General features: G+C 29.9%; 1 protein-coding gene across 3 annotated transcripts in view; it reads right to left on the bottom strand.

The window, feature by feature from the left end:
- Positions 1-7,352: 7,352 nt before the first annotated feature.
- The window catches only part of LOC131847834 (peroxidase-like), a 28,865-nt gene continuing 19,452 nt past the window's right edge, over positions 7,353-16,765 (bottom strand). For all 3 annotated transcript variants that reach the window (XM_059197500.1, XM_059197498.1, XM_059197499.1), the window contains exons 8-13: positions 15,536-15,733; positions 14,354-14,640; positions 11,335-11,490; positions 10,352-10,472; positions 9,643-9,823; positions 7,353-9,275 (exon numbers count right to left, since the gene is read on the bottom strand). In XM_059197500.1, coding sequence (XP_059053483.1) covers positions 9,137-9,275; positions 9,643-9,823; positions 10,352-10,472; positions 11,335-11,490; positions 14,354-14,640; positions 15,536-15,733 — 1,082 coding nt within the window. In that variant the 3' untranslated portion in view covers positions 7,353-9,136. The remainder of the gene's footprint in view (positions 9,276-9,642; positions 9,824-10,351; positions 10,473-11,334; positions 11,491-14,353; positions 14,641-15,535; positions 15,734-16,765) is intronic.

Raw genomic sequence — 16,765 nt, forward strand, 5'->3', positions numbered from 1 at the left:
GGGTTTAAATAATCTTTAGTGATGTCTATATAAACGCCTCCGTTATTAAAAATATTTTATTTATTTATTTTATTTTTACACTTTTTTGCACCAGTTACAGAAAATATTAATTAATATATACAATGAGCGATTACAAAAGGCGGCCTTATCGCTAAGCAATCTCTTACAGGCAACCTTTAGGTAGACGGTGAAGATATAAGGAAAAGAGTAAGTGATACAAATGACAACACAATATATATATATTTTTATTTACTAATTAATTTCCCGTTATATCAGAAGCCCGAAGTTAATAAGTTATAAGGACGAAACTTGTCCTAGGTTTGTATAAACTTAAAATGATAAAGGTCACACACTTTATGTATTGTCTTGTGTTTTTATTTGTGTGAATAAACTACTTTGTATTTTTTTTTGTGTAAGTAGTCGTTTAACTTCACTCGTTTTAAGTGACATATACATATAATATACAACCCATATGAATCTAGAAACATATACATTAAAACTGACATAACAAATTCTATATGATTGTAATCAGACTGCTCTCACAACATGCAATAAAAGCACTTTTCTTTACTACTGGTCCAACGCTGCGAGAACAACATATTAAAAATTATGTCAACACCAAACTAACCAGTTTAAAACTAAAGACTAAACAAACTCATGAATGAAGCTCATCAACCGTTTATGGTCAGGAATAAACGCCGGAGGTATATGGCGACGACGGTAAGCATATATTAGGAAATTTGCATGTTTGGTTGTATCTTGTATAGTAAAGAAATATTAAACGTTCTAAAACATGTTTATGATATTCGCTAAATTTTATGTTACAATACTACATTTTCTGGCATACTGCACCTACGCGTGATGATAAATAACTATTTCACGTCACGAACACTTGCAATGCAATTATAAGAAAGAGATCAGTCGTTAATTGCAGGTTCTTATGACACTAACATCTTCTTTTGAAGATCATAATCTCTTTTTTTATTTATTATATTAGGGTTTGCATTAGATCAGTATTGAGACCAGTTATTGTGAGACCTAACATGTAGCGGGCTAACCCAAAAGAAATTTATTCATACGTATCTAAGAGTATATTCAGGTTAAACTGTTGCTACAATGAAATTACTAATGTTATGAATGTCAGTCTGTTTCTTACAGTAATGATGGGAATATAGGAATCAATCGCTAATACCATTTTTATATGGGCAATGACTATTAGCAGTCAGTGAAATTTATATATAGGTACATATATATATATATATATATATATATATATACACAAAATATTTCCGAGTTAATATTTTTCATTTTAACTGTACTGGTATGCTTTTTATTCTATTAAATCAATTAAGTAGTGACAAATACTTCAAATTAAAAACAAAACTATTGCGTGATGTCATCTTGAAGAGCTTCTAGATTGCAAAAAATACAGGTACGTATCCATTATATAACATTCCAGTAATATGGAAGTCATGTTCTTGACCAGTCATAATATTTAATTTTGTTAATGTAAAATTAAATAGGTAATAAGCTTTTGCGGTTTGTTTTGTTTAACTTTACTTCACATGTTAGTTTATTTAGGTCAAACTTGCAATCGCTTAATTCAGTTTTTGAACCACTTCATTAAATCAACGTAGGTAGGTAGGTAAATTAATTCACTGCAAATGAATAAAGAAACTCACCTAAAAACGATATAATTAAAATATGTAAAAATGTAGAATTAACCACTAACATCACGAATAACTACAGACTCTTTTTTACTATATGAATAAAGGAGATATCTAACTCTAACGCAAAATAAGATAGGCTAGTCCCATTTCATGATAAATAGATGACTGGGGTTAGCTCAAATATCGAAACAAATCAAATTTCCAAATATTAAAACGATTCAAAATTATATTTATAGATGCTAAATGTACGACCGATCCTACGCGTTAAAATTACATCATATCACGATTGCAAAGATGTTAATTGTTCGCGGAGCGAAGTGATTGTTAATACCACGGGTTAATATGGTCGTAATGGTCTTTGTCCATAACCATTTAATACTTTATTCTGCGCATTACAATCGATACCCTTGAAGCACCATGCTATGGCGATGAATTCGCCTTTTGGTGCAAATGCGTATTGAGTAAATTCAATAATCATAAGAGAACAAACACTCATTTATTTATATTAGAAATAATCTTAAATCAAATATATTGTTAATTTGGTTCTCATCTCAAATTACATCCGATTTACAGAATTTGACTTATTATGAATGTCTGTAATAGACCTACATGATTAATGTTACAACAATTTATAGAAGCATAGAAGATAACCATCTAAAGTGAACGTGTAAATAATCAAGTTTTACACTATATTGTTTTTTTATTCAATAAAGATGTCGATTCTAAGGGCATGGTAACAATTTCAAAAATTCAAAAGTTGAACGAATTGAAAAAGAAATAAAGTGCGATTTAGAGTTGGTCATCGAGTGTTCAGAAACTGTTATCCTAAATGTTTAATTTCTATGAACGGATATAATTAGTGAAATAGAAATAGAAATAATCTTTATTCTATAATAAACTGCCAGAGTCTACGCTAAATCTTACAGAGAGGCAATTCAAATCTTATATTAAACAAATGTTATGTAAAAAAGCCTATTATAAAATAGATGAATTTATAGATGATAGCAATATATAGCAAGAATAAGTTTATTTGCGGACAACGTTATAATTTTAATTTTCATACTGCTTTCTTGATATATGATAGCGTAGCGGCTTTTGTATTGATTGCCGCATGCATCCTTATGTAAAGTGCGAATACTGTAACTACCATATAGTAATTTTTGTAGCTGTGACGTGGTCGTGTGGAATGAGTAGTCATGCTCACTAAAATGTCCAGACATGTGGCGGCGTGGTGGGCCGGGTCATTGGGCTCCCTAAAATATGGTCGAGCGCAGTGATGGCTGGCTCATCCGTCATACTCGTGAAACGAGTGCTGCTTGTAGGGACTGGTCTGCTCTTATCACTACGACTGATTTAATCTTATTGTATATTTATATTTGACCCAAAAATTTGTGCTTTTTGGTAGTTTGTATTCACACGTTTCGACTTGTAAATGTAAACTTACAAGAATTATTTAAAAGAGCAACACACAAGTTTCTTGCTCGTTCTTCTTGTGATGAGACAGCTTTCCGAACGAGTGGTAGATAAAAACAAATTGTTATGACTATTCAAAAGTGCTTAAATTAAGTTTATTTGAATAAATGATTTTCTATTCTATTCTATTCTATTCAAATAAACTCATTACAAGCACTTTTGAATAGTCATATTTTGATTCTACCACTCATTCGGAATGCAGATTCATCACAAGAAGAACGAGCAAGAAACTTGTGTGTTGCTCTTTTTAATAGATGTTTTTTTTTATATAAATAATTACAGTATAACAAGTAAGAGGCATGCGATAATCAACATAGAAATCGCTACGCACTCATTATTAGTGTAATTAGATAATATTGTCAGTGCTATGGATTTAAAGTTTTTCTATAAAAACATTATTATCGTTAAGGAATTCTTCAATTCCTGTAAACGAGCTTTCACTTGCATTTTCAATGCTTTAATAGGGTACATTTAATGTCCCCATTTTGAGATAGAAAATCTATACACGAATGACTTGACATAGTTAAAGAGTCACTCTCAGTGGAGCAGCATTGTTGTGAAAAATATATTTCTTCTTGATATAAAACAATTATGCTGTAATAAAAAATCTTTCAGATATACTAATCATTATGATGTTGTGTACATCGCCATTGTTATGTATTGTAGTGTGTGCTGTAATAAATTCTATTCATTACCGCAACTAATTCCCATTATTAAGTCTCAATTAGAGTATTTATTGAAAAGTGATATATATGCTAGTAAGCTCTTGTCTTCAAATTGTGCCTATACACTTGATTTACGGATGCGACCTGTCTCACGGGAACCTATTTCATAAACAGATAGGTGAGGTTTATTCAGACACATGTTAACAAATATGACATCCGCGGAACCCTACTAAATTTCATACAACACTTTAGGAATGCAGCTATTAGAGCATGATCTATATTGGGGCTCACAATGAAATAGAAACTCGATCAAGTGTAAATCTCATTGTAAATCATGTAATAAACTCGAAGAATATCTTAGTGAACAGATCCAGACTCTATAGCGATACGTTTTAATAAAAAATCACTTAGAAACGAACGATCTCAAGATAAAAAAATATCGCAAATGAAATTGTAGGTGGTAGGTACAATCGAGATCTATAATTATATAAAATAAGGCGACTTTATTTATATACACTCAAATTTATAATTTTGGATTTATAACGAAGGTCTCCCGTTGGTTTTAAAACAAGACATATCCCAAAAAATACATTAACTTGAGTAAAATCGACATAAATATATCATAACTCTTGACTCATCAAGAATCATATGTAATTAGCACCCATTAAAAATAATTGAAAAGGTGTGAAGTTTACTTCTATCTCAAATTAGATTCCGTGTTCTTTCACCAATTGGCTGACACTTTCATACGAATTTTATACCTACTTTGTGCACATGATGGTCACCACTCATCCTGCGAATTCAATCTAATAATCTAAAGCGAAATTAATCATGATGGTCTTGAAGATCGACAGTGTGATTGTACCCTACATTGGTAACATTGGGGTCAATAGTCCTCATTACATCTAATCCTGTCATGGCCCTGTTATACTAGGATAATATTTACATAAATATATTACAAATCTCGCTGAATAAATAAAACAAAACAACTTTGGCAACAGAATATCGGTCACTATGACAATTTTTCTTTATCTTCTAACCTAATTGAAACAAATAACCAAGCGATTTATACGCAAGATTTATATTCGTCAACAATTGTTTACTCCTGAACTCATAGTTATTTTAAAATTTTCGTGTCTAATATACATTATTTATATTGTTGTATGTTTATGGCCGTAGCCGTAGTCACGAGCTGACTGGAGTAACAGCGGTGTGAATGTACGTATATAGATAGGTGCCAGCAGTTTTTTCTACTACCTTCTCTCGATTGTTCAAGTAAAGTTCCTGAACTCAAGCCTATTACCTATAGATAATAAATACATATAGGTACGTCTTAACCTAAGTTTGAAGAAAGCTAGTAATTCGTTTTATGGAAATTGCATAAGGGGTTTGCAAACTGCCACAGTCTGTACTCAATTTGCCAGAAAAAAAAAATCAAATTTCTTATAAAATATTTTCTTTGTAAAAAAAGTTTATTAGAAAATTGAAGAATTTATAAATGATAATAATGTTTTTGTAGAAAATATCTAATTTTAAATTTATAGCACTGACAATGTTATCTGATTGAACAGAGATTAAGTACGTAGCGGTTTCTATGTTGATTGTCACATGCCTAATCCTTGTTAATGTAAATATAATTAAATCAATATATTTATATAAAAGAGCAACACACAAGTTTCTTGCTCATTCTTCTTGTGATGACTCTGCATTCCAAATGAGCGGTAGAATAAAAAACTTGACTATTCAAAAGTGCTTATATTAAGTTTATTTGAATAAAGATTATTTCTATTTCTATTTCTTTCTCAATATACAGCACTATGTGGGATTCCCGCTTCATATGAATAGTTGTCTTGTAGTTGTATTTCTATGTACCTATAGTCTTGTATCATTTTTAGTACTTTTAATTGAGCACCTTATTTACAATAATGCTAAACTTGAATCATTCAGAACGCTATCTAGTTGAAAGCTATGCACGACTTGTGTTACCGGCACTAAACAACCGATAGAATAATATTATTTTAATACGTACACAATAGATATAGAAAATGCCTAGAGAATACAAATTCATACTTTGAAAGAACTCGAACCCACAACCAAGTAGGTCGTTGGTCGTAGGTTCGAGTTCTAAACTGCGGAGTGGCGGAACGCGGAATGTTAAACCGTGCGACCACCGAGATCGTCATAGTCACCATACCTGCGAACTAGTCTCAGGACTAGTTCGCAGGTATGTGAGAGTGAGAGTGAGAGATCTAATTTTATCATCGATCCTTCAATTAGTGGTCTCATCATAGTGTAATCATTATAGTTGGCGTAATCATCAATTTAGCACATGATCATACTAGTATTGCATAAAAAATATTCAAACCCGTTGTAAGTTATATTTACATCTACAAATTTACAAATGTGTGCTCCAACCTCTTAGAAAATAAGTTCAGACAACAGTATTATATGTAACAGAAAGGAAAATTTAATCAAACTTCATTCTCATTAACCAACGAGGAGTTAACCACTTGAAGAGCGCCCCGTTTCGGGAACACGCGAAAGGTATGTACTCAAGTGAAGTGATAACACGTACAAAAGCTTGTTATTGAAGCCAATGTAGATTCGTGATGCAATTTCAACTCGCTTCTTAAGTATAATTTAATGTAATGTTATATCACATTCTGAATATTGTGTTTCAGAGCGACAGTTTCCATTTACGCGACTACGAGCGTATTTAGGTCCCCGTCAAATGTTTTACGCGACGTTGTATATATACCTACTATTTATTGTAATGATTAAACATATTTTCTTTCTTTCTAATGTTATTAAGCTGAACAGAGCTTTCAACCAAGCAGGAACAATCTCAGAAACTCCTAGTACGAATTGAGAAAATTATTTATTGTTGAATGGCCAATTTGTCGAGGCTATTTGAAATCACACTACAATAAATAAATAAGCATCATTGGAAAATGTCGCAAAAATAGGATATGGGCAAATATTCCTTTTCTCTTCCATTACTCAGATAAAGTCGCGCAGGTCAGCTATTGTGAATACATAAGTATACGACCATTAATTCTCCTGGTAATAAAATGATTCGAGATTTTGATATAATTCGAATCGTCTTACAATTGCGCGCGTTATACATCTCAAATACCTACCTTTTTTCTCATGCATATAATATATCTACCTACTACATGGTACAGATAGATTATATAAAATGAAGTGATCAGTTCTTTAGTAGTTTGGTTTTATATTTAACTGTCGTCACCTCTTATTACCTCCTGAGTTGTTATTACAAAAAAGGAAGTTGTTATGTCTGCTTACTCTATACTTTCCTTGGCATATTTTAAACATGTTTAGATATATAAATGAAACAAAATATTTTTTAAAACAATAAGGTTAATTATTGTTTTAAAAAATATTTTAATAGATATGTAAATAAATACTAGGTACTGACTTTTAGACAGGTGACATAAAAAATATGAAAGTCGTGGACAAATTACATGAACTTATATAATACGTTTTATGCACCTATTATTTAGTTTAAAAATAAACAACAATATAATAGATAAACAGTTTATTTGACAACGTACAAAAGTAATTAGAATAGAAAGTGATTGTTGAGTAACAAAATTACTTCCTGCAGCAATGATCTATTTCGTAAACTTCGAAAATTTTTGTAAATTAAGTTTTTTCAGTTTATGTAATAAAATAGAAACAAAAAATATGATTGAATCACTAAAGTACCACGACTTTAAAATGTTCTGTTTAAATTGATTTGTAAAAATTTGCGACAATAATGGTAAATTATATGATCGCAAATCTATTTTATTATAAAATATATCTATCTAAAAAGATACCTTTTACTTCATAATTTAAAAAGGTAATGGAGTGTCAATGTATCTTGGTTATTAAATACATAATAAAAAATATTGTTTATACCTTTTAAGTCACTTGGAGATTTAATTTTTTTTATATAAATTATGTCAACAAACTGGACGGCACGGTCCAGTTCGGGATTATTCAACAAGAATCAAACTTTTTTTTAAATTATTTGTTTTATATTACTTATTTTTAAACCAACATAGTTACTCGGAAATATAACCTTGTTTTCATACAAGTCTTTGGCAGTGTGTCATACATAAGTATAGGTACTAAAATTAAAGGTATGTGTTTTTATCTAACTATAAGTTAATTAAGTTCAAATTAATTTTTCTCTTAACTCATAAGTACATTAGAAGTTCCATATGTTTATAAATTAATATTTACCTACATATACTTAATTTAATAAAGAAAATAAAAACAACAATCTCGCCTAAAATATTATCTTAAGTTAATTAGGAAATGCTGTATTTCAATTTGTCATAACAAGTACAATGAAGTAAACTTCTGAAAATAAAGCAGCTTCTTGATGTAGTATAATCATAATTGTTTAGAATCCCTAGAAAGGCTGTTTGATTGTTTACATTTAAATCGCATATCATATAGCACCAAGATATTTTAAACTATAATGGATAGTAATAAAGTGCAACTATGAAATATATGTGGTCCTTTCGATTACTGTCCCATACTCATTATGTTTTTGACCTAATCTAAGATTTTAGTTTCTTATAATAAAAAGATAATATGTTCTGTAATTGGTGCAATAAAGATAATAAAAAACAAAAGATAAATATAATTATACGTAAAAAATCTATTTATTTTAATGTTTTTAAATTATATAAAAATCTTTACGATCTAATTATATAAGTGCAATTCAAATTAAGAAACTAGGATTATATTAATTGATTATAATTTAAATTTTATTCTGATAATAATAATTTAAATTTTACACCTTTTTGAAAAACGTCATCCAGTCGTTTTATCCGTAAATTTCGAGAAAACACTTTGACAAATGGACACAATATTCAAGTCGACATATCACAGCCAACAGTATTATTCCTTATAAATTAATATAGCTACACATAAAGGTTACTTAATATAGATGCTTCTGAATCAAGGCGCTAAAGTACAGTCATACGAGACTATTTCTCGTAAGTTTTTATATAAAGAATAGTGACATTACGACTGTTTATCACTCCTTTACAGACAATCACAATACTGAATCTCTCCACTAAAACCAAAACTATGATGCAAGTTTAACAAATTCATACCAATTTATTTCAATTCAGAGAACTTCACTCAGAGGAATTCTATTTATTAGAAATCAGTCTTTATAATTCCAATGATAAAGTTTTATAATAACTTCAATGTGAATTTGAAATAGTTAAACTTGCACCACAGGTGTTAAACTTGCAGGTACACAATTTAAATATAATTATTATCAACATTCATTGTTGGTGTAGTTCATTTTGTAGTGCTTGTTGTACCAACTTTGGTTTTAATCCATTTTGTAGTGCGTGTTAAGATATCGGGCTTCTGAGATGGATCCCGCCATGCTTCTAAATTTACCTTCTTGATTTCATCGCAAGAAAGTGACGGATTGCTGGAACAAAATATTCAGTTATACATCGAATCTATGATAGATTTACGTCTAGTGTGTTTATATATTATTATTTGTAGAAAGAATATTTTTTTCTAAATTAATCTTTTACCTAAATATATAGATATTTAATAATATTATTGAATATTTATTACATATTATTATAGTTACATTAAATGATAATATAATGTTGTCAGTAGTAATACATCAGTAGCAGCTTAAATATAATAAATATTCATATTTTTTTAGTGTTACCGAGTACTCAATATGATTTGTATAGTTTTTCTTTTAAGAAATAGGAATATGTAAAGAAAAGATACTTTTTTCATTATACAAAAAAATAATGCTATATACAGTATATGTAAATTACCTTTCAGAAGGAGTTTGGAAAACATCCCGCTGGACTTTAGTAAATCCAGCGTTATCACACAACAGTCGTGAGAGGGACGCGCGTTTGATTTCCGACAATTGCCGTTTAGTAAAACTACCAGATTCATCAGCGTGCGTGTAAAAATGACGATCACCTGCACGAGTGCGCCAAAGTTGTTCCTCTGTGGAAGAAAAAAATATTATTGGTATATTCAAAGCAACCTTGGCAATTTTTTTTAGATAAAAGGCATCTTTTCAAGACTATATATCTGAATATGGTACCATATTCAGATATATAATCTTGAAAAGATAATAAGGACACTCCCAACTTTTTTATATAAGTATTCTTATTATAAATACTTATATAATTTCGTTATTTCCAATTTCTATCTTGAATATTTTATTAGCATTGACGGATGTATTGCAAAACAATTCTGTTAAACAAATCTTTCTATCGAACGAGTCTGATATTATATAATAAATCCATAATTATATAAATGTCTATCTGATATCTGTCAGTTTGTTAACTTTTCGCGACTAAATATCTGAACAGAAGGTAGTGAAATTTATTGTGATTATAAATTGTAGGAGAGAAGGCAAGAAGGCGCACTGTTATAAAAAAAAAATAGAAGTAAAAAAGTTACAGATAAGAGTTACTGTAATATAAACGTTAAATTTAGAAAGAATGTCTCGAATGGATATCTACTTACTAAGGAAACATGTGGCAGTAGGTCCCAGCTGTGATGAAGGTAGAGCTCTCTCAGCCATCATTCCCACTACCAAGTCTATATCAGCCGGATTTTCATACAGTTGAGACAATTTGTCCACAGTCTGTAAACATAAATATATAAATGTTAGAACGTAATTATTACTTAAAAATACTTTTAAAAAATTCTCAAGGTTGTTAAAAATTGTACTCATTGTATAATTGGACAATTATTTATTTATTAAACATTTACTACAATTATTGTTTTATAAAAGTATAATGTACAAGTATGCAACTCTCTACTAGTGATCAGGATTTATTTTGTACAACATTTTCTGAGTCAGTTGTCGACGTTGGAGGCGGAAAGCATCTTATTTTTAATCCATACAATTATTTAAAAAAACCCACGAGATTGAAAAGTTTTGTATGAAAAATTGAATTTAATCTCAAAATAAAGTTTTTATTGAAGAAATGCTGTGTAATAATTTATCAAATTACTAATTTAACAATAGAATATAAATTATATTAAATAGTTCAAGTGAATTTCTTTATATTTAATTTGCAAAAATAATGATATTTTAATTACTAACTATTAACTTATGCAATGACAATGAAATTCAACACAATGTAAGTTGTTAAAAATAAATAAAATTTATATATGTAACTGGAATGGAAAATTAACTGATGGCCCAACTGTTGAAATCCTATCGCCATTTTTGTGCCCACGTGGTCATATGACACCTATGGTCCCCCTCGTGGGCTAAGGTTCCATATTATTCCCTATAAATTCACTGCTTTATTATCTTCAAGTGTTGCACCGCTTATAAAACAAACTGCTTAGAAGATATAGATATAACAGAGAAATCGTAAATCAACGCAAAGTACAAAGTCTACCTTGTCTCTACTTATGGAAGATGCTATTATCTATGTATTAATATCACCATCATATATGAATACAACTTTAATAGTTAAATACGTTTTACACACCTCTTGCTGTATGACGTCAGACAATTGCTCAAATGTGGTGGCAGGCGTTAGTCCGCATACTGTACGGTACTGGGTGTACCCGGGTAGTCCGTGGTCACGACCGCGTTGAATATCAATAGCCAACACATCTAGTCCACCAAGCCAATGATGACGTAACTGTAAAATATTTCTTGTTATAAATATTTTAAACAAAATATTTATAGACCCCAAGATTATCTGAAGTTTTCTTGTTTTTGCACAACAAGGAGTGATATTATTATTATTATTTATACAATTACAACCATGTCGAAAGACGTGTAAGGTCAGATTTTACTGACAATAGGGATCCATGGAAGATGACAAACTGTGCCGATCCTAATGAATGTGATGAATGCAAGTCAATAATCACAACATATTTAATATATGTATATATTATTACATATCCAATATATTTTAAAATTTTATAATTATTCTACATCCTTACTAATATTATAAATGCGAAAGTAACTCTGTCTGTCTGTCTGTCTGTCTGTCTCGCTTTCACGCCAAAACTACTGAACCGATTTAAATGAAATTTGGTACGCAGATAGTCTATACGCCGAGGAAGGACATAGGCTACTTTTTAATGCGAAAAAAGGGTTGTAAGGGGTTGAAAATGGAATTACAAGGTTATCTTTATGCGGTTTAATACACACATAGTATAATACTGGCTTAACTAAAAAATTAGAAATTTTGGAAAGTCTACTTTATAACTGTGGTATTAAGTCTAACTTCAAAAATTTTAAATTTCTGAATTACACCAATATTGTACTAGATATGCGACATAAATAAACATAAATGTCATTTGTATAAGCAGCACGCATGCGAAGTTGCGCGAGCAACTGATTATTGTCAATCCGTTGTCTCCTTATAAATTTAAATGTATAATCGTTTGCTCTGCAATATTATTTTATAAATACATAAATATAATCCTGGTACGGCCTATAACTGATGACCCTGCTCTTGGACAAGATCGTAATCACATATTATTAATATTTTTGAAGATTAAAACAATATATAATATTAAGAATGAAGTTGTCTATACATATGAACAACATTTCCTTGGAAGAAACAACATCTACCGTTCCATCCGAGCTATTCAGGGTCGGAATACGCGTTTCTCCCTTCTGGCCAGTAGAGTCAAAGTATGGTTTGCGCAAGTAGAGGGATGTTTGCAATTTAGAATACCACATCTATTATTTTGATTTAACAAATTTTTATTATGTTATTGGCCAACTGGACCACCAATTTACAAAAGAAGTTAAAGAAATTTTTAGACTATACATTAAATATAAATAAATATGACATTTAAATTTGTAAAAATGTCACCATTCAAGGGGTAAAGTAAAATAGCAGATAATAGTTTTTATGGAAATTCGTCATATTTGAAGCTAGAACGATGAAACTTTTTTCATTCGCTTTTTTGTCAGTTGGTCAGTTTAATAAATACTTTACTAATATTATGATAGTGAAAGTAAATCTGTCTGTCTGTCTCACTTAAATGCCAAAATTACTGTACTGAATTAAATGAAGTTTAAAATCTAGATCCTGAGAAAGGACATAGGTTACTTTTTAATGCGAAAAAGGGTTATAAGAGATTGAAAGAGGAGGTTATATAGAAGTATCGTCATTTTTAAAGGTTGAAGCTTGAATTTTATTTTTTGCGTATTGATTAAATATAATTAACGAAAATGGTTTGTAAGAGTCAAAAGGTGAAATATGGTATGCAAGTATTGACATTTTTAAAGCTAGAAGCTTGAAACTAATTTTTTAGGCTGTTGAGAAAATATTAGTACCTACCTTCACAGGACTCAGTCATAAGTGAAATTTTCATTTTTGGAGCTAGAACGATGAAACTTTTTTATTGGGTTAGATTATTAATATATATATTTTATTATTTGCTTAAGGTCACTATTTTACGCGGACAAAGTCGCGGGTACAGCTAGTATCCAATAAAAATGTCCTAAATAAAACATATCCACTGTTCATGTAAAATACCAGATTTATATACCTATCGTAGTATAACAAATAAATAAATGTGAGAATGAATGTATCTACCCATAGATTTAAATAAAGGTTTCGTCTCAGGTATCGCGTTACGCAAATAACCGATTAGTGAGACTTAAAAAAAACTGAACCTTTTTAATATTGAAAAAATGTATATGATAACATCAAGTTTAAATTTAGCTTGCGTACATAATAAAGTAGTAACTAACAATATTTATGAATTAGCGTTCAAAGAATGTAAACACGCTCAATGTGACATTCATGAGCAGGCATTGTTCAAGGTTCAACTGAACAAACATCGATAAAAGATCACAGTATCTAATTGAATCGCGACTCGAATAATAATATTTGGGAGCTATCTGCTCTAACATATTAATGTTATCTAACATATTAAGGTATACCTAACATATATACACTCAAAAAGAGAATATTTCATTGCAATCATATTTTTTTATACACGTATATGTATGATTTTACTCTTTTTACAAGAAATAGGTTTCCCATTCGTATTAGACGTATACAAATATAAGACTGATTAAAAAAAGTTGTAGGTACTATTTTTTTATAGGCACGAGTGCAACGTTATTTTCTACGCCTATCCTATCACTGTACATTTTATTCAACAAGATCTATTGATTAACTTAACCTAACCTTAATTTTTAGATACAAATAATTTAATATACATTGATTTCTATATAACTAACTAAGTAGTGCACTCTAAACTCGGAGACAAGAACTAAGGAAGGCAACAGTGTACATAACATAAACCAAAATTCTATATAAGTCGTCAGACTAGAAGTAAATTTCTATAAAATACCTTAAAAATAATTTTCACAATAAATACCAATAACATACAAATATAGCTATTTCTATTTCTATATATTTTCTAAACATTTAACGCGCTGTATCTTAGTACTGTAAGGTTATATACTACATACTAAAAAGGTAACCATCATAATCCTACTTAATTATTAATAATAAAAACAAAACTTACATCGTCGTCGTAGTTAAAGTCCATTCTCTGGCTGTTTTGATTAATCATTCCTCTCAAAATTTTCTGCAGACCGCCTTTTTGAGTTACAATCTCCGGCTTGAAGTAATTATTCATGAGCCTTGATGTCGAGACCACTTTGTTGTTTTCGTCTAACAATTCTAAATCCTGGTCTAAAAGACTATTGACGAAGTGGAAGACTGTAGTGGCAAATGGGTTTGTGATAGTGGGGTCCACATCAGAATTGTATCCCGTATCGTATCCTTCATGCAATTCATCAAATATTTTTCCTAGAAAATATAACAAAGAACGTCAAACCTCAAAAAAATTATTATGAATCTATTCCACATGCTTTTATCAGAACAATTTACATATTGCTACATGAATTCGAAACTGTACTGGTATCAAAGCCGTTGCTTCTACTGAGCTACCTACGGTTTCCTTAGATGCCAATTTCGAATTGTTGGGTTATATCGCCTATTCATCTACTCACTTTTTATCTAAAATAATTAATAGACTGTTTTATGAATGACAATATCAAATAGCTATTGTTCAAACGTCTCAGAATAAATATAAAATAGAATACGTATGTATTATATCGCATTATTTAATTGCAGATACATATATAGAGGTAAATTTAATAGATATTTATATACTAGTACGAACGTTTTGTTACGATTACTTTACATTAACATACAAGAAACATTTATATGCAAATAGACGTCAAGGAACGGATTTATTATGAATACACACGTGATTATAATTATCAAGAAACTTCATAGTACCTAAAAATAAATGTAAAATAATATGCTATGACTAACTGGAGTTTGGTTAGATTATACCTACATAGCAGTTACTTGACTTTGGATCTAACTTATTGGAGACTAAATTAGTGGCGTAGTAGACCAAAACGACCAGTGAAATATACATGTATGTATAAATTTATGTGCGAAAACTTTAAAAATGAAAGAATAATATACCTTATGCACATATCTTTATCATCATTGCCTTGCCTTTATCCCATTATTTGTACGATATATCACATATCTTTATACGAAATTTAAAAAAACTCTAGTTAAATTTTCAATAAATTATTCAGAACATAAGTACATAACACATAACATAATATAATAATTAGGTATGAACTATAAATACAGATATTATTTTCTGTACTTCAATACCAACCTGTTAGAGCTGCTATCCAATGTTTATATGTGATATGTTGTAATTCAGCGACTACAATTCTCCTCGCTTCGTGGTACAATTTGTCTGAATTCCATGCAGGGTTAAGAGTGGCTAAGCTTCGGGCTATTCGGTTATGCTCTCTCACCCACAGGGATTGAAGACTAGTCATCCATGGATGTATGTTAGCGCGCACGTCGCCTAAAAAGATATTAATAAATAAAAAAAACTATCATTATATATAACAAGTTGTCATTATTCTTTTCCATATTCTTTAATTTTATTGTATGTATGTATTTACAAAAAAAATGTATTTAGTGTTATTTCTGTTAATATGTTATTTCTGTTAATATCCATTTGTAAGTTCTTTGGAACTACAAACGATTGTGTAGATGGCGTTGTGGGAACTGTCTTGATGTATTATTATTATTTGTGTAATAAGATGTATTTTATAGATATAGTATTCACAAAGTAAATAATTAATGTTGACCCTTTAATATAAAATAGTTTTATCTGTAAGCATCATAATGTTGCTTACATAACTTATCGGATGGGCAATAAGAGCAATAAATAAAGAGGATGCTGTTTAATCTGTCGTTGACAATGTTGTATATAACTGATGTTTTATCTATAATAATATTGTTTGTAGCTACAGTAGGTATATGCTTACTTGTATTTATCAGTAAGTAAACATAGTTAACTTAGTTCCACGAATTCGCGCGTGTTTCTCTAATCTTATGTCTATTTTAATTCTATATAGTCCTAATACTAGAGAGTCCTAATACTAAAGTGAACCCTTGTAATACCGTTATCACGGTATTATTTTTGTGATAAATCATAGTATGCTGGTATAATCACTCAATGTTATAGGTACACATATTTTTTCACTAACGAGCTCGTGTACCCTCGATTGATTTTTCACCTAGTTGTGCCCATTGACATCCAGGTTTCTAAGCTGTAAGGGTTTTTAACTCTTTACCCAACAGTTCAAATACAATACACACTTGGAAACTTTTTAATGGCAAGTTGCGCTTTTCTTTCGTTTCTTTTGGAACAGACTTTTTATAGTGTCGATAAATTTATTAGCAGAAAAAAATATATAATTTCAAAGACAATGTAAATTGTTACTAATAATAAATAATCAAATTTTTTGAGGGTTCACGAGTTCACGATCAAGGCTATAGGATATTTCTAGCTATAATTTATCATTTTTAGATAAACATTTATCTACTT

The sequence above is a fragment of the Achroia grisella genome, unplaced genomic scaffold (genome assembly GCF_030625045.1).
Source record: "Achroia grisella isolate CSIRO2021 unplaced genomic scaffold, CSIRO_AGI_Agris_v1 utg544, whole genome shotgun sequence".
In the NCBI taxonomy this organism is placed as follows: Eukaryota; Metazoa; Arthropoda; class Insecta; order Lepidoptera; family Pyralidae; genus Achroia; species Achroia grisella.